Genomic DNA, 27,720 nt, shown 5'->3' with positions numbered 1-27,720 from the left:
GCTGGTCTCTGGGTGGGAAGCGCTCTATAGTTTTTCATTAGTGTCAGTAATTTTACAGTTATTGTCTGGTACAGCACAAGCAACTGAACCCCGTCTACATAATAGATCTCCATTGTCGCAGTACCCCAGGAGTACTAAAATAAAAGGTAGTTCTAATTAGAATAGAGTCCCCCAATACTAACAAACCAGAGATCCAATAAGATGCATTTTCCTTACAGAAAGATGAAAGAGCCCTGATAGCTTCACCTAAAGGATGTAACTGTACTATGACTTTCAGGGCCTGACTGTGCAGCCTAAAATAACAATAGCTGTCTTAAATGATATGTTGCCGTATATATCACATGGTGCTTATGATAAATACACAGCAGGATAGGTAATAATTTTTTTCGGGATCAATAACTATGATAAGCAGCAGCAATCAGCCTTCATACCAATCATATAGGGAGATTAATAAGCATACAGCAATTTCAGGAATATTTCTGTGGCATGAAAAGTATTAGAGCATTTTTTTCCCCTGTGAAATGACATTTTTTTTTCTGTCCCTAACAAATCCCAGTTCTGAGTAGCACATTCTGTGGTAATTTTGCCCTCAGTCCTATTATACATGCATGGACATGAGCCACCACTTTTGAGGGTCCCACTAATACAGTTGATTTTCAGTTGGATAACGTCTTTCATTTTATTTTCTAAAATAATCCCTGAGTCTATGCTCATTATATCACAGAGTATAGTTTGTTAACCTATAAAACTGTAAGCTCTCCTTTAAATATTGAAATTTTCTATACCCTCCATGTTGTCTTCAAAGTCCAGCAATTTGAGCTTGTCTTAACCCAATATTTCAAATCTCAAATATTACATTTTTCATGTCTCTGCAAAATTTTTAATCAGATTTCTCTGTAAACAAGTTCAGATCTTTTGCTAAATGCAACATCTCATCTCTCTTTAATGTACCTTTTACAATTTATGTCCCTTCAAACAGCAGATCCAACCTTTAAAATGATGGCACATGCATTAGTGTTTTGGCTGCCTCATTAAAACACAGTAATCCAGGAAAGAATGAAAATAAACACAATTTATGCTTTTATACTTTCCATTTCATTTGCTTATTTCCTTGGATTCCAATTATACATTAAAATTGCATCTCACTTTCCCAGATTAGTTTTTATTTGTTTTTGATGAACCACAATATTAAAATGCATTTAAAGGAAGTCAGTTTTTAAGTTGTTTAATTTCCCAGAGTCTATGACATTTCAAAATAACTTAAATAAGAGTCCAAGTCATAATAAGAAAAAACATGAATTAAAATACATAGATCAAGAAACTACAAAAGGTATACTTTTTCTTTTAAATGAATTTAGAGATTAAAATGATTTTAATAAGTCATTTAATAAGTAATGAATTTAATAAGTAATGTTACATTACTTATTTCAGCAATGTCAAATTAGTTTCAAGGACCACTTACCAGGAAATGTTGACACATTAGCAATTGTTCTAAAATTAGCACAATTATTCAAAACAACACATAACAAAGTAAAATTAAACAATATCCTAATAACTATTTTACCTTTGCATTATAGGGAATGTAGTGTTTTGATAAAGCTTCAGGCGTATGCATCCATGTTTTGTCTGTAACAGAGAAAATGCAGTATTGAATTAAACCATCAATTTTTATAATGCGGTTTACACATTCTCACCTGAAGGAAATCTATATTGGGGAAGGCAGTCCAATCTTCTGAACTTTGTTAAATGAAGAAAGTAAAATATTGTAACTGGAAATGATTAAGGCATTTATTCTTTTCTTACTATAGAAGTCACTCATTAATGATTGGGGTATTGCTATGTAGCCAAGGCTGGCCACAGCCGATTTGCTGCCCTTCAGTTATACACACTTGCTCTTCCCCTGGTCCTCACTCTATAAGAACAATATAGTGGAGCTATGAGCAAAGGCAATTATGCAAGTTAAGACAAGTATCTTTCTTCTTTTATTTAATGTTTTCATGAATGCCAAGGCATATTTCATAATTACTAGATAGTACAAATAATCTGTCCTTTTATCGTTACGATAACTTTAGCAACAAGATTTGAGCATTTTAAAGGGAAAATACATTGAGGGAGCAAGTTCAACTGAATGAAGTTGAAATACATCAATTGATTATGTTCATGGAACACCATTAGGATAACCCTTATTTTAAATTAGAAAAACAATAGTTGAAGGTCTACTATCAGAAGTTTTGAACATGAATAATATTAAGCATATTAATTGGAAATATAGATAAATGTAATGAAATATTAGAAATAAAGTAATTTCAGAAGGGATATGTTCAAGGGCAGGAGAGTGGGCTCAGCAGTTAGAGTGTTCTCAGAGCAAGCATGAGACCCTGAGTTCAGATCTGTGGTTTTGATGTAACAGTGGCCACATAGCGCTTCTCATTGCAGCCCTGGGTAAGCAGAGACACGAGGAGCCCTTGATCTCACTGTTGAGCTGATCTAGTTAAAGGAATGAGCTCCAGCTTCAGTATGAAACTGTGTCTCAAACATTAAGATAGGGAGTCATTGACACAGACTCCAATATCAACATCTGGCCCCCACACATACGTACACACACAAAAACATGTACACAGGTACAAAGACAGATTTTCATACTAATGCGTATTGAATGCTACTTATATTTATATTATCTATATTTTCATTCAGTGTTGTATTTTACTTATATATTCCATGTAATTCCCAAATACTATGGTAAATGTATAAGGGGAAAAGTAGCCAAGGTTTATGTTAGACAAATTTGTCATCCTTATTATTTTTTAATTGCATTTGTTGGTCTAAGAATTTTAAATATTTGGATATATCTTATTTCTATTAGAGAAGCTTTATGTATATATTATTCTCCAGGGGATCTTAAAAATCAGAATCAATGTGACAAATAGAATAGAATTTTAAAATGTGACTTTTTGTTTTGTTTTTCTAACACGAGATCTCACAATGTAGCCGTGAATGGTCTGGAATTCATATGTAGACCAAGCTGGCTTCAAACTCTAAGGGATCCACCTGCCTTTGCCACTGAAGTGATGGGAACAAAAGTGTATGCCAGTAGAAACAATAAATATGTACACATAGAAAGGGAACATTGGTTACCAACAAAGTATTTTCAAAATTAAATTTGAGGTGATTTTAAAATTACATTAGCAGAAACCAGTATGATATCATTATTACAAACTAAAGGAGCAGAAAGGTAAAAAGCCACATATGTCTCTGTAATGTCATTGTTTTAGGACAATACAGAATACCTATACTAAACATATTTATGTGCTAGAATGTCTAAATGAGGAGCAAAAGGAGGGAGAACATGAACAAGAAAGGCAGGACCGTGAGGAGTGCATTCACCCACTGATACAAGGGGACTGATCTAAAGAGAGTTCACCAAGGCCAGCTGGACTGGGACTGAATGAGCACGTGATCAAACCAGATTCTCTGAATGTGGCCAGATTCTCTGAATGTGGCTGGCTCAGGGTCTTTCTGAAAAGCCATTGACAATGACACGGGGACTTGTTTCCTCTGCATATACTGGATTTTTGGGATCCAGTCTGTTTGGATGTTCACCTTCCTGGACCTGGAGGGAGGGGGGAGGAACTTGAACTTCCCACAGGACAGGAAACCCTGACTGCTCTTAGGGATGGAGAGGGAGGAGGAGAGGGAGTGGGGGGAGTGGGAGGGTGTTGGGAGGAGGGGCGGAAATGGAAACTTTTATAAATTAATAAACTTTTATAAAAAATATGGAAAGGTCAATATATCAAGGCTATTTCTATTTCTCTGCACAGATCCTAACAAATTTGAGCTAGAAGTGGGTAAAATATTTTGAGAAGTTTTAAAACCTAATATTGGCAAAGTAATGTAATGAGTGAAAACAGTAGAGGGCTAGAGAGAAAGGTTAGTAGTATCTATCAACTTGCACAAAACACAAATCCAAATGAATCAAAAACCTCAACATAAATCCAGATACACAGAATCTGATAGAAGAGAAAGTGGGGAATTGCCTGGAATGCATCGGCACAGGAGAAAACTTCCTGTATAGAATATGCCGATAGCACAGACACTAAAATCGACAAGTAATAAATGGAACATCATGAAACTGAAAAGTTTCTGTAAGGCAAAGGACATTTTCAATAGGACAAAATGGTAGCCGACAGAATGGGGAAAGATTTCACTAACTTCATATCTGAGAGGGTACTATACTCATAGACTGGTGACAAGCCCAACCATCACCAAAGAGGCTCCACCCAGAAACTGATGGAAACAGATTGAGAGACCCCATTCAAACATAAAGCAGAACTCGGGGAATCCTTAGAAGAGCGGGAGAAAGGGCTGTAAGAGCCAGAGGGGTCAGGGACACTACAGGAAAGCCACAGAACCAGCTAACCTGAGGTCATAGGAGCTCACAGAGAATTAACCAACAACCAGAGAGCCTACATGGGACTGACCTATTCCCTCTGTTTATATGTTACAGATATGTAACTTGGTCTTCATGTAAGACTCCTAACAGTGAGAGCAGGGCATGTCTCTGACTCTGTTGCCTGCTTTGGGGACCCAATACTTTTACTGGGTTGCAGCATCCAGCCCTAACAGAAGAGGAGGAGCCTAGTCTCACTGCAACTTGATATACCATGGCAGACTGATATCCATGGGACGCCTGCCTGTATCTGAAGAAAACCACTGGAGGAGGAGTGGATGGAATTGTGGGAGTGGACTGGGAAGACAAGAGGGAGGGAAACCTTTAGTTGGGATGTAAAACCAAAAAAATAAAAAAATTTAAAAGAGAAAGGAATCCCTGTTGTTCTTGCAAAGACTAAGGTTCAGTTCTCTGCACATACATGGTGATTCATACATTGATGGCAACTCTAGTTCCAGAGGATCTCATGTCCTCTTCTGGCTTCCAGAGGAACCAGGCAAGCAAGTGGTATACAGACGTAAGTATAGGAAAAACACTAATATACATATAATAAAAGTAAATAAATCTTTTTAAACAACTTTATTGAATAGATTCCCATCTTGTTTATAGTTTTTATGACTATCAGTAAATATTACTAATTCAAGAATAGCTGTTAAAAATTTGTAGGAAATGCTGCCATTTTACATTGAAAAACTTAAACTAAGTGCTGGGAAGATGTCTTAGTTGGTAAAGTGCTTCTTCCGAAAGCATGGTTCCAGATTCTTAGCCTTGTATAAAGGGGTAGGCATTGCAGCTCACAGCTGTAAGTAAACCTGGGGAAGATGAGGACCAAAGGATCCTGAGAAATTCTGTACAGCCAATGCAACCAATGGGTAAGTTTCACACTCATTGAGAGATCCTGCCTCAAAGAGCTGAGAGTAATTAAAGTAGGCGCCTGACATCAATGCCTGTTCTCTACACATGCACACATATGTGTGCACATGCATATACTTATGTACACACACACATGCATACACACGCACTTGCACACATACATCATATATACATATAAAGTTGCTAGGCCTGGGGGCTCATGCTTGTAATTCCTGAACTCAAGAGGCCAGGTCAGAGGGATGACTATAAATTTAAGGGATGACCTGGGTTACATAATGAATGGCTAGACCACTTAACTACAATCTGAGACTCTGTCTTGCAAAATAAAGAACACTGTCAATTAAGTATTACACACTGAAACAGTGGAAATGTCAAAGATTTATCTTCAAGAAATTTGAAAATATAAACAATTTCTCTTTTCATCTCCTTACACAATTCATCTCATGCCACTTTCCGGGATGATGTAATGTCAGACTGTGAGACAGTAGAAGGTCATGAGAGTTCATCCCTGTGATGAAGTAGAAGGAGAAGAGATTCTTTCTGCAAGTCATTGCTACTGGAAAACCAGCTCTTGTCTGTCACTGTCCCAGACTCAGTGACCTAGAAAGAAGGTAGGCACACAGGTGCTTCTGGAGACAGGATAGCATGAACAAAATAAGATGGTTCTTTCTTTGCTGTCAACATGATACAGTGCATTCCAAGGACCTTCCAGAGACCTTTGACTGAAGAGGAAAGCCCCCACCCTAATAGTAATCACCAGCCTCTTGCATTTTAAATGAGAAACAAAAGAAAGACAGAGCGTTGGTGGCTGTCTTTCTTCTACTTCCTGGCCCATCAAGATGTTGGTATTCCAACTATGTGTATTCGCTGCTGTGAATCTCAAACTTTCTCTACCATAATGGAAACTCTAGACTGTGTAGCAGAATAAAACAGTCCTTTCATAAGATGCTTTTAAGTTTTATTCCAACACAATATCAGGAAATGTAACTATATGCCTATTAAATTTCCAGTGGATAAGTGCAATTCCTAACAAAGATCAGGGTTCACACAGCATCCAAGATGGTAGTTTAGGGGATGTGTGCCACACATAACTCTGTTTTTAGGTAAAGTGCTTATAGAACCTGAAATATTTCTAAAGAAGCTCTTAGTATCAGCAAAATATATAAGCTGGTAAAAGAAAAAAGAATAAATTATTGGTATTAACTCATGGATGTTGTTAGTACTGAAGAGGGGAGCGCAGCTGCTGGCCCTTGGTCACCATGTCTAACCACAGATGCAGCAAGATAATGAAACTGTTGTAGAAATAGGAACATAGACATTTTAAGCCATGTCCACATTCCTTCCAATTATACTAACATAACTTACTCAAATTGAACAGGCACATGAAAGGAATGTCAATATTTCAAGATACTTGACAAATGCAAATCATTCCAATGCTTGGTCAATAAATATTGACTAAATTTAGATTAAGATATTATCATGAAAGTTGTAATAATTTCATTATTTTTGTATGATGAGAGCTCAACATAACATAAGAAAAGTACCTACTTTTACTATATTACATTTAATATTAATGTTAATTAATATAAAAGAAAATTTCCACAAAGAATAAAATAACTTAAAAATTTTTGAATGCTGAACCTACAACTATATTTACTCATCAAATGTCAATTGACAAACTAAAGAAAACAGAAGTGAAACCAGTCACAGTCTAACTTAGAGGCAAAACAAAATACTGATGAATAATTTCCTGACTAGGCTAATCATTAAACTTAATGGGGATTGAGGAATTGGGGAAGAATAAAGCACTGTAAGAAATCACAAGTATCTGTATTTCCAATTTCCCCATGGTTTTCCTCCCACTGTGCACAAATGTGTCAAACTCATGTTCCTTGACATATGTCAATGCGAAACAATTCATATCTCTTTCAAGTAAGTATTGAATTGAAGATGGGGGCTTTATGAGTAAGACAAATATAATCAGATACACGTATAGCAAAAGGTCTGGTCTTTGTGAACCAGCTCATGAGTGTGACCTAAGTATTTTATTGCAGACACATGTATTCTGAGGCTGTTTCTAGCTTTTGCTATTACAAAATCAGAAGTGATGGAGGAGGGTTATCTGTCTATTGTGTTATTTTCATTGGTCAATAAAGAGACTGCCTTGGCCCCTTGATAGGACAGAAAATTAGGTAGGCAGAGTAAACAGAATAGAATGCTGGGAAGAGGGCTATGAGGCAGACGCCATGGAGCCAGCCACCAGGTCAGACATGCTGAATCTTTTCTGGTAAGCCACCACCTCGTGGTGCTACCATGAGATTATTAGAAATGGGTTAATATCAAGATATGAGAGTTAGTCAGTAACTAACTCTCTAGAGATGATGGGCCAGGCAGTGTTTAAATGAATACAATTTGTGTGTTGTTATTTCTGGGGTTAAGCTAGCTGTGTGGGAGCCGGGTGAGGCGAAAAGCAGGCCTTCCCGCAACTCCTTACTACACAGAAGCAAGTTCTAGACATCAAACCATGTCACACTGCTTCCTTTTATTCAGAATAACAAAGTGTTCCCAGATTCACAGGTTTGGAAAGGGTTTCAAGATCACATTACGTAAATCCCCACGGAATACACTGGTCTCCCATACCACATACAAGTGTTTGCACTTCTTATTTCACAAACAACAATTTAATAATCTCATTATACCCTTACGAAATTAGTAGGATGGTTTTTCCTTTGCTAAATCAGTGGCCTTATCACTTACACGTATTTGCCCATCAGAACAGTAAATTCCAGGGCCAAAAACAAAGCCCTTAAGATAAATAATGAAAACCAGTCCTCATGGCATACAGGAAATTCTCAACTTTACTTCCTGTGAAAGAGTTATAATTACTTCCACCTTTATTTCTGGTCTTGTCATATTGTATGTGCCAGGGCATCTTTTGCTCACTTTATTGGCATCCGTAAAGTGCTTGGCTAGCATGCACAGAGCTCTGGGTTTGCTCTGCAGCACCTCAAAAACAGGTGCAATGGTACATGCCTGCAACTGCAACACTTGCATCATGGAGGGCAGATGATCAAAATTCAAGCTCATTCTCCTAGGCCAGAAGGGGATAACTCTATTCTAAATTACTCAGAGACTGAAGTTGGGAAGAGCACACTTCCACTGGCTTCACTGAATAAAATAAAACATTAATGCTGTAGTTTTTAGCTCTGAACTATCTCTTTTCCATATATTAAGTAATTACAGTTAGTTTTACTGTTGGGTCACTTTTTATTACCCAGCAAACTTAAAGTCAATTTTCAAAACTGCATATGGATAATAATATGATATTATATTTTCTATACCATTCTTTGACAGCTTATGATATCTACTTAAATTTATAGTATTGAATTCAAATTACAATTGCTTATTGATAATCTTATCATAGATTTCAGATAAATTATTTTATGCCATTTCATAGTACAGCATACAATTGCTAGAGAACATATAAAATATTTATATGCATTATGAACTAAGCATAATAACTCTACTATTTAATTAGGGTATGACCAAAATGTATTAGTAAGCAGTTCTTGTAGATGTGAATTGTTCTAATAAAACTCTATTGGCTTGATAAATCGGAAAAGCTAATGTGTTATTTCAGCTTTATTAGCAATAGTGACTTGACGTCCAAGTTTTTTTACCTTTCTTCCTGCTGAAGGCACGGTTCATGATGTGGGTTCGCCCAACTGCTCTGCTTAGTAACACCAAATATCCTGTTAAAACACAAACAAAAGGATTGTTGACCAACTTTCTCTGAGTTTACAATGATTTTATCTGCTTTTTTATTTTTTTAATATTTATCTATTTATTTATTTATTTATTTATTGAGAGAAGGTCTTGCTATGGAGCCCAATCTGGCTTCAATTTCAGGGCAATCTTTCTGCCTCAACCTCACAAGTCTTTTTTTTTTTTTTAAGTAAATTTTATTAAATTATAAAAGTTTCCATTTCCGCCCCCCTTCCCAACACCCTCCCACTCCCCCCACTCCCCCCCTCCCCCTCCGTCCCCCAGGGCAGTCAGGGTTTCCTGCCCTGTGGGAAGCTCCAGCTCCCTCCCCCTCCCTCCAGGTCCAGGAAGGCGAGAGTCCAAACAGATTGGATCCCCAAAATCCAGTATATGCAGAGGAAACAGGTCCCAGTGTCATAGTCAATGGCTTTTCAGAAAGACCCCGGGCCAGCCACAGTCAGAAAATCCGGCCAAATTCCGAGAATCTGGCTAGATCACGTCCTCGTTCAGTCCCAGTCCGACTGGCCCTGGTAAACTCTCATCAGATCCGTTCCCTTGTATCAGTGGGTGATAGCATCCCTCGCAGTACTGATTTCGTCTTTCATGTTCCTCCTCCTTCCGCTCCCCATCCGGACCTCGGGGGGCTCAGTCCGGTTCTCCAATGTGGGCCTCCGACTGCATCGCCGTCCTTCGCCAGACCAAGGATCACTCCGAAGGCCCTCTGGATGGAAGCTCCTCACAAGTCTTGAGATTATAGTATTCCCCATCACACCCAGCTTTAGAGAATTTTAAAATACAGAGCCTTTAAAAGATGTGAAATACTCAACAAACAATTATCTACCACATGGCAATAGATAAATATAAACATTACGTAATACTATGAGAGACAGAGTTAAGTGCATTATATCTGCTCCTTAACTGAGATCTGCTTATGGACTTTTTGTTTTGCAAGATGAGCTGTCCAATTCAGATACTTCATTTTACTTAGCCAATGTTTTCATGTAAAAAAAAAATAGTTCTAGATACCTTTTTAGAGATACTGCATATTAATAGTGTATGAGGAAGTTAAGGTTAGCGTCTCTATTTGAAGGCCCAGGAGGAGTTGCATTTTGGATGAACATAGAAGGAGTGTTTTGTATAAAATGCAGGCACTCTTAAAGAGATACTACCCTGGTCTGCATGTTTAGTAGGACTAGCTAATGCTGCCATAACATTTCCAGATGACTCACAACTTTTTGGAATTAAAATACATTATTCTTTCATAATTCACAGTGTCATTTTTATCACTGCTTTACTCATATAAAGTTAAAATATCTGTTTAATAAAATATCAGGTAAGTAAAATGAAATGTCTAGGTGGAAAAGCCCATTTTGCAGCCAAGTGGTTGAATGTGTAAATGTAACTATAAAATGATTTTACTTTTAAAAACATAATAGTTTTCACATCTATCTCTGCCAAGGAGAAATTCAAAATTGATTTCATTTGTCTTCAACAAGTTCAGAAGAAAAGTAACCTTCTTCCTTAACTTTATAAATAAATATAATAAATAATATGTAAGCCTTGGAGGACTTTGAGCTGACATATTGCAGCACTTAACTCAGTCCCTAATAATATTCCATAATGTTTATCTTTCTCTGTCTTCCAATGCAATCCTGATCACAGAAATCAATGGACATTCGCATGTTCAATAAAGGATCCCAGCTCTGTGTGCTTCCGTCTTTCAACCATCAAGAGAGCAAGGGGACTCATGTTAAGGCCTCTCCAGAGCCTCTTCACTGATGTCCAAAGTCCAGTTCATAGAAGCAAAAGACCAAGCACTGATTATGACTCTGGGAATACTTTCCCCACCACATTCTTCAACTCAGTCTTGCCATTTACTCAGGATGAGTGTATCAAGCCTTTCATCCTGAGTGTATCAGTCAGCATATAAACTACTATTCCAGAGGCACACTCAACACTCTGACTAGCCCTTAAAACAGTGGACTGTACAGCAACACATTAATCTCATATTTTCAATAATTTCTCTACTTGCTTAATTGAGTAATTTCTAGTCCAGGGAGATGCACCCCAGTCAGATCTTTACAAACTTCCCTCAAACTAAAGTCTATAATTTTTCATCTCAGAGCACCAGAGAAGAGAAAGTCACACAGAGAGTATAGATGTACATGCAGAAACTTCTCTGACAGAAAATCTGAAGAACCATCCTTAAAGATTAGAAAGAGAAAGGCCATTACACAGAACTCAACCACAATGAGCAGTGAGAGAAACTAATTTCAAGAGAATTAGATTAGTGAGAAATGTCTCCCTTTATCACTGCGGAAAGAATGAAGCCAGAATTAAAGTGGACAAAATGGAAAAGGAAGATCACCCCCGGATGAGACTGTTTCCATGAACATTCTCATTCGAATGTATACTCAAGAGGATGTTAAAGATTCGAGCATTATTCACAGCCCAGGAAAACACAATTCATATAAGCCGTCAAAAATCAGGAGTGCAACAAAACCAAAAAATGAAATGCAAAATAAAGAGAAAAGTCAATGAAAACTGACCCAGAGAAGAATGGTGTATATGTGAGAGCGGCTATGATCTGCCCTTATGAGAAGACCAGGCTAACATCAAGAAACTGTGAACTTAGAGACAGATGCATTTTCCAAAAACTACTTAGGATTAGTGGCAGGGGAAAAAAATGCAGTAGAATGAAGAGTGGAACCGAGAGAAGAGTAGACCATAGAGACCAGCCTGAAACAGAGGAAAAGACCATGAGGAAGGAGAGGAGGAAGGAAGTTAGGAAGGAGAGAGGACATATGCTGAAGTCTGGGAAAACTTTATGTAGTCAAAACTTACTAAAGTCAGAGAGTTGAAGAAGGAAAAGAGTAATGAAGCAATGTTATAAAGGGTAACACTTTTTCCAAACTTGTAGTCCTAGAGATCCAAGAAGCTCAACAAACCCCAAAAGTTTAAAACAATGTAAAAATTGCACCATGGCGCATCATTATCCAGTTGCTTAAGTCTTCCAAAGGAAAAAGAAATTTAAAAGGCATCCAGTGAGCAGAAAGAGGTGAGGGAGACAGAGTAGAAGCTGGGAGCAAAGGACTGGAGAGGACAACGGGTCAGAGGAGTTAAACATAGACGTTAGATCTAATTAGACTATATTTCTCTTACATTTTCTTTACAACCTATTAACAGCAGATGAAATACAGAGGCCATTTTATAATAATTTAATTGAGTTTCTAAGTGATATGTTTAAAGATCTCTAGAGTCAGTCAACATTGTTGAAAGAAACAACACATTGAACAGAAATTAAACCAATGATGCTTAGAGCTACTGTAATAGTTTTGAAAGTGTGCAGTCTTTTAAGGAAAAGCAGTTTTTTGCCTATCAGTCTGATATTGAAACTTTGGTTTTCTAAAAATCCAACCATATTGTTATGATGATAGAAACGAGATGTAGATTTAATATTAGAATTTGTAAAATAGTTCTGAGTTTCAATTTTACTTGTGATTCCATTTGCAATCAGTGTTCTAGGAATGGTTTTGAAGTATTAAAAGATGGGGGGAGGGGCAAAACTGATTAAAACACACATGAGATCAATAGATAAAAGTCACTTTAAGATCTTGTTCACAAAGATTTTATATACATACATACATATATATAATTTATAATTAAACACGGTCAATATTCAGTTATAGATAACAAGGTAAATTTGGAGAAGTGCAAAACAAAGGGTACTTTGTGAGTAATAAAGATACATTTAAATTGTACACACAAGCCTGGTAAACAATTGTGATGGTGCAAGTCTCTGAGGCAGTTGTTAGAGAAAGCCAGGCAATCTTAGACCCTCAATTAACGCCACACTCCAAACTGGTACCAAGCAGACAGTTGAACTATTGGAACCCGCTAGTGTGCAAAAGGTATGTATGGATAGTATGGATCGCACCTCCATCCTGCTAGCACGATGCAGCTTGGTTGTGATGCTTGTCTTGATGCAATTGGTGTCTGTTGTGAAGGTAATCTGCTGAAATCCCCCAAATAGTGAAACAGTTTAGAATATTCTTACAGATTTAATGAGTGTGCATTGTGAGCAGATTTGCACTTAACAGACAATTCAAATCTAAGTGAATGCAAAAGAAACAAAACAAAACAAAAAAAACAAAGGCAGTGCATAAATGGACACTTCACGAGACACGATGAATCAAGTAGTATAGCAGTCTCCTCTAAACTCCCCAATTGGATAGATAGATAGATAGATAGATAGATAGATAGATAGATAGATAGATAGGCAGATGGACAGACGGATGGACAGACAGATATAGATATAGATATAGATATGCTTATCATCTCTTTCCTCTAGCACATGTGTGACCTGGACCTGATCACATTCATAAAAATATTTGCTATTTCCATAGATATGTTTTAGGACATTATATACAATGCACAAAAACAAGCGTATCAAGATAATAGACAAGTATAACAGGTTCCCTGCTTTCACATTCTTATCATATTTATAGGTAGGAGAGAGTGGACATGGGGACTCTGTGACGTGGCAAAGGTCTGAAGAAAGAGGAACATGCAAAGGTGACGCATGAGGTGACCCCTGATTTGTGGGCAGAGCTCCTAGTTTCACCACAAGCCTTTAGAGCACTTCCTGCCCCTCGCCAGGGATCTGTTTTAGCATGTTTTGCAATGGTTGGAGGAGCAAAGAATGGACTGAGAGGTGTATGTGAGTTCTTGGTTTAATTAATCAAAAAGAAAAGTAAAAATATGCACCCTATCATTCCTGGCATTTAAGTTTGTGAGTTTGAACGGCTTTATTCTGATGAGAGTGGTTTTTGTTGTTGTTGTTGTTGTTGTTTTCCCTAAGAGGATTTCAGTAAGGCACAGCAAAAGTCCGTTCTATAGCTGTGACTCTTGCACTGCACAGTCAGATCTTGGGTCGATGCTGGCACATCACAAAAGGCTGTGTAGTTATCCAGCGCCTAGACGCTGTGCTTGTTCTCTGATATCAGCCTGAGGGGGGCCCACCCTTCCATCTCCAGGTGAGGACCAGAAGGTGACACACCATTCAGAACAATCCCTTTCCTGCCAGTCACAACTTGATCCTCAAATGTGTGCTTCAGTGTGTGATCCTGGGCTAAACTGCTCAGACTCTGGCCACGTTTCAGTAGTTACACACTGAGGTTTCATTATGATTCTTCCCAATGCCAATTAAACTGTTTTCTTCCCGGGTTTTCATTAAGAGTTTTGTCCTTAATGAGAGTCACTTCTGCATTTCTCTAAAATGAGATAATTACACAGAAAATAATGTTGGTAAGAAAAATATTCTCAAAGACTAATGAATAATTAATAGGAAACACAATTGTCTATGCTGAAATAAACATTTATCACATACTTGACTTGTGTGGATTGTGGAAAACCTGAATTCTGAAGTTTGCTTTTGAACTACAAATTCTGCTTTTCGCAGAAATCCAAAGCAATACTTTATCTACGTTAAAAAAAAAAAAATCTCAGCTATTCTACTGCAGCAATGTGCATACGCCTATGTTCTCTTCTCCCATTTTAAATTGTGCACACGGTACTGTAATTCAGTAAATCTGCAGCCTTGGTCATTTCATCAAATATTTCCATATCTGTCCTAGTGACCGAGAACCATGGGATTCATTTACAGAGGTGAAGCTGGCTTTGGCAAAACCTCCTGAATTCCTCTGACAGACTAGAATAAACAGTATGGTTGCCTAGTTAATGCTGTTAAAGCCTAAAATTAAAGACTATAGATTTCTATGACTAAAACAAGCATTCTATTTCATCTCTACCCACAAAACAATAGTATAAACTTTTGATTCAGTTTCAAATATTCCATGTGTCACTGAGGTGCTGCATTTGAAAAGAACTTGACATTTGAATTCTTTTCCTCAGTAAAAAAGTTGATATGTTGGCACTTTGACAATAGGCACAGTTTTAAAATTACACGAAATGTTAAAACTTGATAATTATAAATATGTCCGAATTTACTGCTTTAACCACCTTACACATATTTAATTGCTGTTTAAAGATAAACAAAATAGATTGTTCTTTTTAAAATTTACATATTATAATCATTCTTTGATTTCTTGGGGATTTCTTTCTTAATTTAATAGAACCATTTTATCATAATGAACTCACAACAATATTACACAGCAGGATGCTATTATAACTACATAGCAGTTCACTGAGCTATAAAGAACTTGGATCTGGGCAAAGGTTTGAGATTACTTTTTGCCACTTTTAAAACAGCACCAGAAACAAACATTGTCCAACTTAATGGGCATCCAGAATAATGGAAGACATTTTTCTGAGATGAAACCAAGGAGTAGGGGAAAGGAAGGCTTCAGACATCAATGCTTTCCTCACCGTGGGAACAAAGATGGATACATTGGCCAGCCCTGCATGCAGAACTACTTGGACATAGTAAATATCACCTTCTGCTTTCACCATTGCTACCATGACCATTTTCCTTTTATCTTTAGTATGACCAGAGTAACCTCATTTTTTTTTCCTTTAGTTTTCTATTTTGCTTACCTATGAATGCTGCAATTATAAGTGGTAAAACATTTCTCCTCATCACCTGTTTGAAAGTAATGTACTTGACCCTGGGCATGTGATTCTGGAAACAAACAAAAATTCAAGAAATTGTCCCTTCTCTTCTAAGTTCAAACACAGCAGAGACCATTTCTCAGATGGTTTAGGTGAGATTTGGGGTTCTTTTTGTAGTAAGCACAAGCAACTGTGACTCTAAAACCATACTCTTCACTCTATGAACGGTCAGCTGAACTACTTGTGTACACGACTGGAAACACGTGCCTCCTCGTCTTAATCAAATGTCTTTAATGTCTCTGTGGCCAAGATTCCAGGATGTGGGCAATCCCATCATCCCCAACACTTCCTTCCTGAGCCGCTGCCAGGCTGACCGGAAGTTGAAACATTCTCAGATACACTGCCCCAAATTCCAGCCTTCTTCACCTCGGCCCACTCTGCAACCAGTTGCCCCCCACCCACTTACACCTACTAACATTGGGACTGGAATGTACTCAAGAAGTCTCTTCTTCCCGAAGATTAGATTTAGTTTTTATGTGGCAAATCATTGGAACACATTTAGAAAACTTTTGGCAACTAACCTCAGTCTACTTGGCTGAACTAATTTGAAAATCTCCCTTTCGGGGCATCCATTCAAACAACATGGCCATTTCGTCTCTGCACTAATGAGTGCTTCCATATCTCTGTCTCCAACAAGCCAAGAAATGAATTAGAAAACGATGCCCTAGAAAAGCGCAGGAATCTGAATGCTAACAGACTGCACTTTTTCCATGCTTAGCAGGGAGGAACTACCTATGGCAAACATTAGTTGAATTCCAAACCAAATAAATTGTTTCTTACAAAAGTACACATTCTACTGATGACATAAAAACAAACATGTACCTCCAAAATTTGCTGAAAATAATTACTAGTTTAAAGGCATATTGTTTAAAAAATATAATTAGGGTAAATAAGCAAACTTTTTAATGTATTTACATATTCAATATGAGTGAAAAAAATGAGTCAGAGAGATCCCTGAGCTCGAAGTGACCTGAGTGTCTCCTCCCTCAGGACTTGCTTTCATGGGACCAGATAGGACCGTGTAAGCTATCAAAGGGAGGGGATAGCCATAAGTCCTATCCAGCTATGACATCAATGGGCCACATCAAGGTTTAGAATGGCACAATATCGCTATGAGTAGCAAGCACACCTTGTAGCTACCACCACCCTAACTGTATTAGGACCTACTCAACAAGACAAAAACCATGCCTTGCTGGAAACCTTGCTAACTAGGTGAGGTTAGTAAGTTCATGGTTACTGGAGGGGAACCTATCAGTTTCACTTTCCTAAACAATTTGAATCCATGATTGCACTCTATTTGTCCTTACACCCAAAAACAACTGTAGTCCCGACCCCCTAAGGAAACTTAGCTTTATAACAGATAGAAAACACCACAGAAAACCACGCATAATCAAACGAAGGTTGTGAAGCCCAGTCACACAAGACATGTCCTCAAGACACTGATCTTCCTAAGGCTCATGGACCAGTGCAGAAGAGCGGTAGAGATACGATAAGAACCAGAGGAACAGGGAGTTTGCTGTGAGGTTGTGTCACCTAGTAATGTCAGACGTTACGCTCGTGAAACCTCACCAAGGTGACTGCCTAAGCATGAGATGAACAAAGACAGTGGCAATGGACATGCCAGAGGGGAAGGGAAAGAGTCCATAAGGCCTCAACTCTGCACAAAGAGCTACAGGTAACTAAGGAATGTTTTGAGCAGGAGAAATAGTCTTCTCCAGGAATAACATACCAAATGGTCATCTGATCCCAAATGGTCAGCTCTGAAAACATATACATAAAAGTAACATTATACATAGAATTACCGGGTCATACTTATATTTTGAGAAAGAGAGAGAGAGAGAGAGAGAGAGAGAGAGAGAGAGAGAGAGAGCAATAAATGAAAGAAGAGGCCATGAATTTGAAAGAGAGCAACACAGAAGGGTTTGGGGTAAGGACAGGGAAAGGGAAGAAGATATGATTGTAATTTCAAAAAATCAAAATAAATAATTAAGAATCAATGAAAAAAATGAGTCTGTCATTACAAATATACCACATCTTAAAATACAGATATACAAGTAAGTATAATACAAATTTTTGAAGAAATTGGGTTTAGTATATTGGAGAGTAAGAGTAGCAGTGTTCATTCTCTAACTTAAGAAATAATTCTATAAAAGTAATCTGTTCAAACAATACAGATGTTAAAATGTATATAATATGAGCAGTCAGTTAAAGTACCTTTGTTTTCAAACAAATGCTTCATTCAGTTCAAGAAAAAGCAAAGATTGTCCTAGTCCCTGAAAGAAATAGTGTGATACATTTTATTTTGACTTAATATTTTATTAAAATAAGAAGTCAGTGAGATTGTATCAACATTTGCTACACTGTAAAATGATTAGACTTTAAAAACCATTTCATTTTTATTTTAATGAGACTGCTTTCATTTTCATAATTTTCCATTACCTGTTATATATCAAATAAAGTTTCTAAATTGACATAAAAGCTGTATTTTATGGTTATTATGATAGCCTTCTTTGAGATTGTCCTTGACAGAGTCTCTGACAGATTATACAGGGATCACCACCCCTTGATGAAGGACAGGTCAGTTTGATCAGCATGAACACGAATTTACTGATATCTTTAAAAATATTTCTTTAGAAGCTGAGACTGTATCCCAGGGGTCAGAGTAGTTGCCCACAATGCACAAGAACCAGAGTTTGGTCCCTAATATCACATACAGATAAATACATATGGAAATATACATTTACATGCATGTATACATGTATGTTTCATTAGTAGCTAGTGTATGTTGAAATACCTAAATGAATAGAAAACTCTTTCTCTCTCCCCACCCCCTCTGTCTGTCTTTCAAGACAGAGTTTCTCTGTAGCATTGGAGCCTGTCCTGGAACTATCTCCTGTAAACTAAGTTGGCCTTGAACTCACAGAGCTCCACCTGTCTCTCCCGAGTGCTGGGAAAGAAGGAGCGCACCACCACCGCCTGACTATCGCCCTCTACCTCTTAAAATGTGCAAATTATGGATTTCTTTTGTGACTTACGCCACAAATTTCTTGACATTTTGGTTGCATTCCTCACTGTATTATATCCTCTGATCCTCTGAAGTTCTGTTACTGTCTGTTCCAAAGGGAAATATGATTGGTCTAAACTGATGGATGAACATTGAAGAACACAGAGAGAGAGAACTAAAGGATAGTGACCACTTATTTTAAAGTGAATAAATAAGAATGTTACAAATAAAGAACACATAATTGGGATAGGCAAAATTTGAAAGATGGAATTCAAGATTGTTCACCCGAGAGCAGGAGAAATGACTAAGTGACTAAGAGCACTTACTAGCTTGGTGGTGGGGGCACATTTTAATCTCAGCACTCAGGAGGCGCAGACAGGCAGACACTGTGAATTCAAGGCCAGTTGAGTCCACAGAATGAGTTTAGTACACCCAGGGCTACACAGAGAAACCCTGTCTCAAAAAAATAAGGCTTGCTACACATTCATAAAGACCAGAGCTCAGATCTCAGTAACTACCTATATAAGTAAGCCACGCTGCCTACAAACGCCTGTAGCTACAAATCTGAGGCCTTGGCATCCTCTTCTATCCTTTCTTCCCATTCATGCTTATTCGTTTACACACACCCATAAATAAATTCACATACCCACACTCACTTACACACACATATAGTCACTCGCACACACACACACACACACACACACACAGAGAGAGAGAGAGAGAGAAAGAGAGAGAGAGAGAGAGAGAGAGAGTTTTTAAAAGGCTTCTCTTTAGGAAGTGTTTGTCCTTAGATACCAAATGAACAGCTCAAAATGAGTGGCCGATTTAAGAGTTGTGTGATAGTAGGTAGGAATTCATACATGGTGACAAAGTGCCCGGCTTACAGTTGATAGCTCAACTCAAAGTGCGCTGGTTAGTTTTAAACATCAAAATTGACACAATCTATGGACCAGTAGTTAAACAAATTTATGATTCATATGCATATAAATAAAATTATTGAGTATGAAACCTAACAAACAAATTACGTAACAAGTTTTTCTCTGTCCCATCAGCCAGCTCCCTAATAATGACACAGAAAGACCTCTTAATTCCGAAAGCTCAATCTTGGCTTAGGCTTCTTTCTAAAGAGTTCTTATAATGCAAACTAGCCCATTTCTGTTCCTCTACATGCTGCCATGTGGCTCATGGCTTTTATTTCCTGCCCTGCATGCCCTGCTTCTTCTGTGTCTGACTGAAAACTCTGCCTTTCTTCTCTGAGTGATCTCTGTCCCCAGAAGGCCCACCTAACTGCTTCCTGCCGAGTTACTGGCCATTCAGTTCTCTATTAAACTATCTTCATATAGTGTAAAGAATATTATGCAATAAGCTTCCACATAGGTCCACATTAGAGAGACTGCCTAGGTGAAATTCACCTGCTGGTATGTCTGGGTGGTGATATCCTCCAGGCATGGGGCTTTGAGCAGTATAAGAAAGAAAAAAGTTAGCTGAGGTGCAAGAAAGGATACATTTGATTTTCTCTACTTTTGACTGGGAATGTCACTTGACCATCTGTCTCAAGCTCCCCATGCTGTGACTTCCTTGTACTACCGCACTTTAACCTGGAATTGTAACCCACAATAAGTCTTTCCCTCCTCAGAGTTGCTTTTCTTTACAATATTTTATCATAGCAATAGAGATGACATTTGGACAGTGAGTTGGAAATAGACAAGTGATAGTTAGTCAAAGTACATTCTATCCACTAGGCAAAAGTTTATACCCAAAGCAGAAAAAAAAAGAATGAAGAAAGTATCCTCTTCCAATAGCCTAATAAAGAATATTTTCAAAAGGAAGAAAAATGAGCATGTGGTTTGTGATAACTACAGAAAAGAAATTTGAAACGAAAAGCTACTAGTTTTACACTATACTGTGGCTTTTTCCACTGCAGTTTCAGAAGTCTGGGAGATGTAATCGTATGATAAGGAGTCTAACTGGTTTTGAATCCTGAGAGAATAGGAAGTGAGAAAATGAATAGAGGAAACAGAAAACTTAAAAAGATTTGCTATAAATAGGAGCAAAGAATAAAGACAGGAACCAGAAGGTGACGTGAGATAAAACAGCAGCCAGCATTGGAATTCGAGCTACTAATATGCATAATACAGGTAAAAACTCGAATTAAATAGAAATAAAAATGATGATAAAGAAAAAAATAGAAGATAAACACAGAAAAGTCTTGAACACACATGCAGTTATATAGACAAATCCACAAATAAAGCAACTATCCCAAGATAAAACAATTCAAACACCCTACACAAAGAACAGCTGACTCAGGAAAACACAAAGAAGAACCTGCAGCTTGGTAGAATATTGGATTTTTCTTTGGAGCAGCGTTTCTCATTTAAATAAGATGTAGGTCATTAGCTCTTGGTGAAAACAATTAAGATGTGTGAGTGAGTATTAGAGAAAGGAGGAGAGTGGAGAGGAGATCATAATAGTCATCTCAAATAAGAAAGTTAAGTAGAAAACAGAGCAAAGTCTGGGGGAATTTTAATGGCTGCATGAGACCTATTATCACACACAATGTAAATAAAGATACATGAATGTGTGTTATTATTTGTAAGAGTGTGTGTGTGCTCTTGCCGTTGTTACCAACTGAAGTTCATACATCAACAGTGTCTGTAAATGTGTGTGCGCTCATGTGAATTTGTGCATTCGTGTGTGTGTGTGTGTGTGTGTGTGTGTGTGTGTGTGTGTGTGTTCTAGCCATTGTTACCTAACAAAGTTTATACATCAATAGTGGTTGAGGTATTTCCAGCCACTTCTAATTCAAGGAGGGGAGGCAGAGTATCCTGATAATTTATATGCTTTAAATAGAAACAAAATGCCTTTGAAATTGATCTGGTTTTAGATATTGCATTTAACAATTAAATGCCCTTTTCTAGAAAGAAATATTCCCTTATTATAATAAACATAGTTATTTAGCTAAATGTACTGCTTAAAAAATTTTAAATTACTCCAAGATAAAAATAGGCTCATGACCTAAGAAGCAAAAAAATAAAACCATACATAAACGCAAAACTGTATACATTTGGTTTGGCATATTAACAATTTTGTCGATAAATATTCTTTTGAAGCTTCTTAGATAACAGGGGAAAGAAGAGACATTTCAAAGTTACTATGTTGAATGTGGACTTGAACACAAATGAGGGTCAATTCATGACGAAAATTGCTGAGGTGTTTTACATATTACTACCCCAATTTTACATCTCTGGCTTCCCCATCTTTGTTACAGGAACTCCTCTTGCTCAGTTTAAATCTTATCTCCTTGGCCCTCATCTGCCAGACTTAGTAAGCAGATCCGGGCTGGGTAGGCAAGACTGTACATCATCTGGAACTAATAGCGAACAAAGAAAAATTGAAGGTGCCCGAGACACATGCACCAATACTCATATTCTCCTAAAGACATTCCAATACCAGAACCCTTGACACGGGCAACTATCTCTTTTGATGTAGTTACTCTCTGTCCAATAGTTTGCCACAGCCCCTTGAACTATACAGTGAAAAGCTATCAAACGAAAGTAATCATTCCTTTGGGCAAGTTATTAAAATATACAAAGACAATAACTCAAAACACATATGGACCCTGGTCTTATAAATTTTGAAATGTGTTAATATTTGTTGCCATTTACTCACTGAAAAGGAAAAAGCCCTTTGCTATTCTAGGAAAAAAAACAAACATAAAAAGGTGATACGTTTTAACAGGAAGACTTCAAACTCTGATACTACAACTAGCTTCTTATTCAGGGTCATCATTGATCCCTTAGTTCAAATCTCAGCTAGCAAATTTCCATCAGAAGGGTTAAGACTGATGATGTAGCTTATAAGGTCGGGTTCTAGTTTCTTCTTTTCAATTTCTAGAACTGTATAAATCAGGTCGGCTGGTTCATTCCTGTAATCATAGCACTCTGCCGATCAAGGCGGGAATCTTGAAAATTCGGGGTCATCTTTGGCTACACAATAGGTTCGGGGCCATACTAGTATATATTGAACCTATATCACAGGTCAGCAACCAAAACAATGACTTAAGCATTGGCCTCAGTTAGGGTTTCTATTGCTGTGAAGAGACACCATGACCATGACAACTCTTATAAACGAAACATTTAACTGAATGGCTCACTTACAGTTTAAAGATTCAGTCCATTATAATCATGGTGACACAAGGGGGCACACGGACAGATATGGTGCTGGAGAAGTAGCTGAGAGTCCTGTATCTTGTGGGCAGCAAGAAGTATTCTGTCTCACTGGGTGTGGCTTGAGGATATATGAGACCTCAAAGTCCACTCCCACAGTGACATACTTCCTCCAACAAGACCACACCCCTAATAGTGCCACTATCTTTGGGGGTCATTTTCTTTCAAACCATCACAGTATCCTAACAACTGAGCTAGACTGCATACATGTTGCTTAAATGTTATTTATAAAAAGCAATTAAGCAGTTGGAGGAAGGTTATAAACGGCGCAGGAGGATTTGTGAGGACGGGACTATAGACACAGGAACCAGAAGGGAAAGAAGACCTTCACTCCTAAGTCTGGCTGAAGACTCTTACCAGATAGGAGTTGAGAACTCAAACGCAATTAAAGTTGCTCAGCGCCTGTCTCTCTTTCCAGTTACAAACTGGCTTTTCCTAGGACTCTAACTGGAAACTTCATTTATATAAAGGACATACCTCTTACCCCTTGCTTAATGTACTTGTGTCTAGTTTCATAGCCACTACAGTCACGATAATTTCATCACTGGCTCGGTCTGAAATTCTGTTCCCTAGTATGGTCAAGAATCTGGTTTTAAAGAGATCATAGAGCTCACAGAAACTGAGGTGACAAACATGGGCCCTGCAAGGGGCTCAGCTCTTGTACCTTACTTGTACCTTACAGTTGTGTAGCTTGGTGTTCTTGTGGGACTCCCAACACCAGAAATAAGGGGGGGGGTTGTCTCTTACTCTTCTGTCTGTGTTTGGGATCAATTTCCTCCTATTGGCTTGCAGGGGAAAAGAGGAGGAGTTGATCTGAGGGAGAGGAGAAGTAGTGGGAGGTATGGGAAAAGGAAAAACTGTGGTTGGGATGTAATATATAAGAGAAGAATAAAAGTTTAAAAAATGGAATGGAGTTTTACCCTAGCTGAGGTCCCTAAAAGATTAAAGGAACGTCTCAGGTCAATGTGAGGACAGCATGTAGCTGTGTCCCTATGCCAACTGCTAATATAAACAAATATAAATATAAATAAAAAATAATTAGACAAACAAATTTAAGTCTGAGAGAAAGTTGCTAGATTCTTCTTAGAAGGTAGCATGACTTGTACATGATTTACAAATACTAAATCATCTGCTAGAGTAGAGGAATGTAACATATGATCATGAAATATCTTTCTAAAGGTCATTCATGGTAACAAGATAATGTGTGTGTTAGGCCTCACCATCAGATAATGCACATTATTACTGTATATAATCATCACCTTATACACAGCAATAAGAAATCTATAGGCATGCAGAATTGGTCAAATGTGTTAGCTAAGAGATAAATGTAAAGCATCAGAAAAACATGGAAAAGAGTAAAGACAGAGAAGGAGGAAACAGACAAAAAATTTAAAATATTTGAATGAATGCAAAAATTAATAAAGTCTATCAAGGCCACTTGAGCTATTGCTAAACCCTGCCTCTTTTAAAATTCAAGCACAACTAATATTTCATTGAATTTTCCAATAATGCGGCAATAATTCATTTTGTCTCGAATCTCATAATCTTCTGAGGCATCGTTTCCAGGCACGACTCCAAGTCTCTCAATTCTAGAGTACTAAGGGGAATTACTTTGCATTAGTAGAGAACATAGTCTCATTGTGAAAATCTGTAGCAGAGATAGTCACTTTAATTTTCTAGCTTTATCAATGCATAACACATGCTATGCTGCATGACCAACCCACAAGGCAATGATGCGTCACAATAGTCACAATCTATATCCTGATATTGTTGTATAATAAGTTTCACACTCTATCACTAAAACTATATCTACAAATTAATTATCATTCATGCGACATAATTTTCTTAGTGAGCAACATAAGCAGTTGCATCGAGGAGGCCTTCCCAAATTATAAGTCATAGGCATTGCACGTGTGTATGGGTAATACAAAAAAATTATGGACGTAAAGGAAACTGGTAAAAACAAAATAAATTAATAGACATTTCTTATTCATGAGGTTAGCCTTATGACCTGAAATGGTAAATGAAAGGATAGTTAATTAAGATTAACTCAGGTTTGCAACGTAAATATCTGATTCTTTGCAGGGCTGGATGTGGAGAAGATGACATTGGTAACCAGCATGGTTGGAGCTCAGCACATCTGAGCTGTGAGCCTGTTCTGTGTCAGGGTCATTCTGACCTGCCATTTACAGATGTTTATATTTAACATCTTTAAAGCATTGCCATGATACCTTAATTCTGCGAGCACACATCCATAGGGATTATCACTGTTTCAAGCTCTCATGTGAAGGAAAAGACTCACTTAAGATAGGCTCAGAGTTTTCCCAATGTTGTAATAGATCATAAAGTTTGCTTCTCATAAAATGCTTTCCAAGGGAAAATAATTTTTTAATTTAAACACCTCTTACCTTTTTGAGTCTTGTGGAAAAACAAATCTGGGGACTAATGCAGTCGAAGTAAAAATTGAGATTACCAAGAAGAAATAGTTTGGTTCTAAATGACTATAATATAAGAACGGAGAGAGAGGTGAGTGTCTGGAGTTACAAGTAGAAGACCCCGCTTTCTGGACCCTAGACCCTGATGATGAAAAACTCAAGGCAATTCCAGCAAAACCAGGAACAAAACAAGGCTGTTCAATCTCTCCATATGTATTCAATATAGTACTCAAAGTTTTATCCAGAGCAATAAGACAACAAAAGGATATCAAGAGGATACAAAACAGAAAGGAAACTCAAACTTTCACTATTTGCAGATGATATAAAATAGTATATATAAGTGACCCCAAAATTTCTACCAGGGAACTCCTACAACTGATAAACACCTTCAATAATGTGGCAGGATACAAGATCAACTAAAAAATCATTATCTCTCCTTTATACAAATGATAAAAGGGCTGAGGAAAAATCAGGGAAACATCACCCTTTACAATAGCCACAAATAACATATAATATCCTGGGTTAACGCTAACCAAAGAAGTAAAAGACCTGTATGAAAAGAAATTTAAGTCTTTGAAGAAGGAAACTGAAGAAGATATTAGAAAATGGAAAAATCTCCCATGCTCTTGGATAGGTAGGGTCAACATAATAAAAATTGCAATCTTACTAAAAGCAATCTACAGATACAGTGCAATCCCCATCAAAATCCCAACAGAATTCTTCACAGACCTTGAAATAATACTTAACTTCATATGGTAAAACAAAACTCAGGACAGCCAAAATAATCCTATACAAGAAAGGAACCTCCAGAGGAATCAGCATCCCTGACTTCAAGCTCTACTATAGAACTATAATATAGAAAACAGCTTGGTATTGGTGGCAAAAACAGACAAGGGAACCAATGGATTCAAATCCATGATATTAAGCCACAAACATGAACACCTGATTTTTGATAAAGAAGCTAAAACAAAGAAGCTAAACTATACAATGGAAAAAAGAAAACATCTTCAGCAAATGGTGCTGGCATTACTAGATGTCAACATGTAGAAAAATGCAAGGAGATCCACATCTATCCCCATATACAAAACTCAAGTTCAAATGGATCAAAAGACCTCAACATAAATTCAGCCACACGGAATTCATAGAAAAGAAAGTGAGAAGTAGTCTTGAATGCATGTGCACAGGAGACCACTTCTTAAATATAATACCAGAAGCAAAGACACTGAGAGCAACAATTAATAAATGGGACCTTCTGAAACTGAGAAGCTTCTGTATAACAATGGACACAATCAATAAGACAAAAACACCAGCTTAAAGAATGGGAAAAGATCTTCACCAACCCCACATCAGACAGAGGACTGATCCCCACAATATATAAAGAACTCAAGAAGCTAGAAACTAAGATACCAAATTATCCCATTAGAAATGGGGTTTCGATCAAAACAGAGAATTCTCAACAGAAGAATCTCAAATGGCTGAAAGACACTTAAGTAACTCATTATCCTTAATCATCAGGGAAATACAAATCAAAATGACTCTGAGATACCACCTTATATCAATCAGAATGGCTAAGATCAAAAACAATGATAGCTTATGCTCGAGAGGATAAGGAGAAGGGAGAACACTCCTCCATTGCTGGTGGCTGTGCAAACTTGTATAGCCACTTTGGAAGTCAGTATGGTGGTTTCTCAGAAAATTGACAATCAGTCTCCCTCAAGACAAAGCAATACCACTCTTGGGCATATACCCAAAGAATGCAAACCCATAGCAAAAGGGTATTTGCACAGCTATGTTCATGGCAGTATTATTCGTAATAACCAGAGCCTGGAAACAACTTAGATGCCCCTCAACTAAAGAATGGATAAAGAAAATGTGATGCATTTACACAATGGAGTACTATTCAGCAATACAAAACAATGACATCTTGAAATTTGCATGCAAATGGATGCCACCAGGAAAAACCATCCTGAGCGAGGTACCCCACACCCAGAAATACAAACATGGTATGTACCCACTTATAAGTGGATATTAGATGTAAAGCAAAGGATAAGCAACCTATAGTCCACAACCCCGGAGAAGCTGGGGAACAAGGAGAACCCTAAGAGAGACATGCATGGATCCCCAGAGAAGGAGAAAAAAGTGCTCCTGAGAAAACTGGGAACATTGGGTGGGGTGGGAAGGGAGGTCCGAAGAAGAGAGAGAGGGAAGAAGAAGGGGAGGAAGGAGGAGAACATGAGGGAACAGGATGGGGAAAGGACAAAAAGGGAGAACAAGGGAAGAGGTATCTTGATTGTGGAAGCCATTGTGAGGCTAGTGTAAAACATGGTACCAGGGAAGTTC

The 27,720-nt window shown here is 37.7% G+C and overlaps 1 protein-coding gene across 3 annotated transcripts in view; it reads right to left on the bottom strand.

Annotated features, from left to right (window-relative positions):
* Window positions 1–27,720, bottom strand: part of Gulp1 (GULP PTB domain containing engulfment adaptor 1) — a 251,534-nt gene that overhangs the window by 79,389 nt on the left and 144,425 nt on the right. For 2 of the 3 annotated variants that reach the window (XM_085684069.2, XM_048456002.3), the window contains exons 2-3: window positions 9,001–9,072; window positions 1,565–1,626 (exon numbers count right to left, since the gene is read on the bottom strand). In XM_085684069.2, coding sequence (XP_085540195.1) covers window positions 1,565–1,626; window positions 9,001–9,028 — 90 coding nt within the window. In that variant the 5' untranslated portion in view covers window positions 9,029–9,072. Of the gene's footprint in view, window positions 1–1,564; window positions 1,627–9,000; window positions 9,073–17,929; window positions 17,989–27,720 lie in introns of those variants that run through there. The other variant, XM_085684068.2, reaches the window with a different exon arrangement.

The sequence above is a fragment of the Myodes glareolus genome, chromosome 27 (genome assembly GCF_982192425.1).
Source record: "Myodes glareolus chromosome 27, mMyoGla1.1, whole genome shotgun sequence".
Lineage (NCBI taxonomy): Eukaryota > Metazoa > Chordata > Mammalia > Rodentia > Cricetidae > Myodes > Myodes glareolus.
This window is presented reverse-complemented; position numbering and strand designations above follow the sequence as displayed.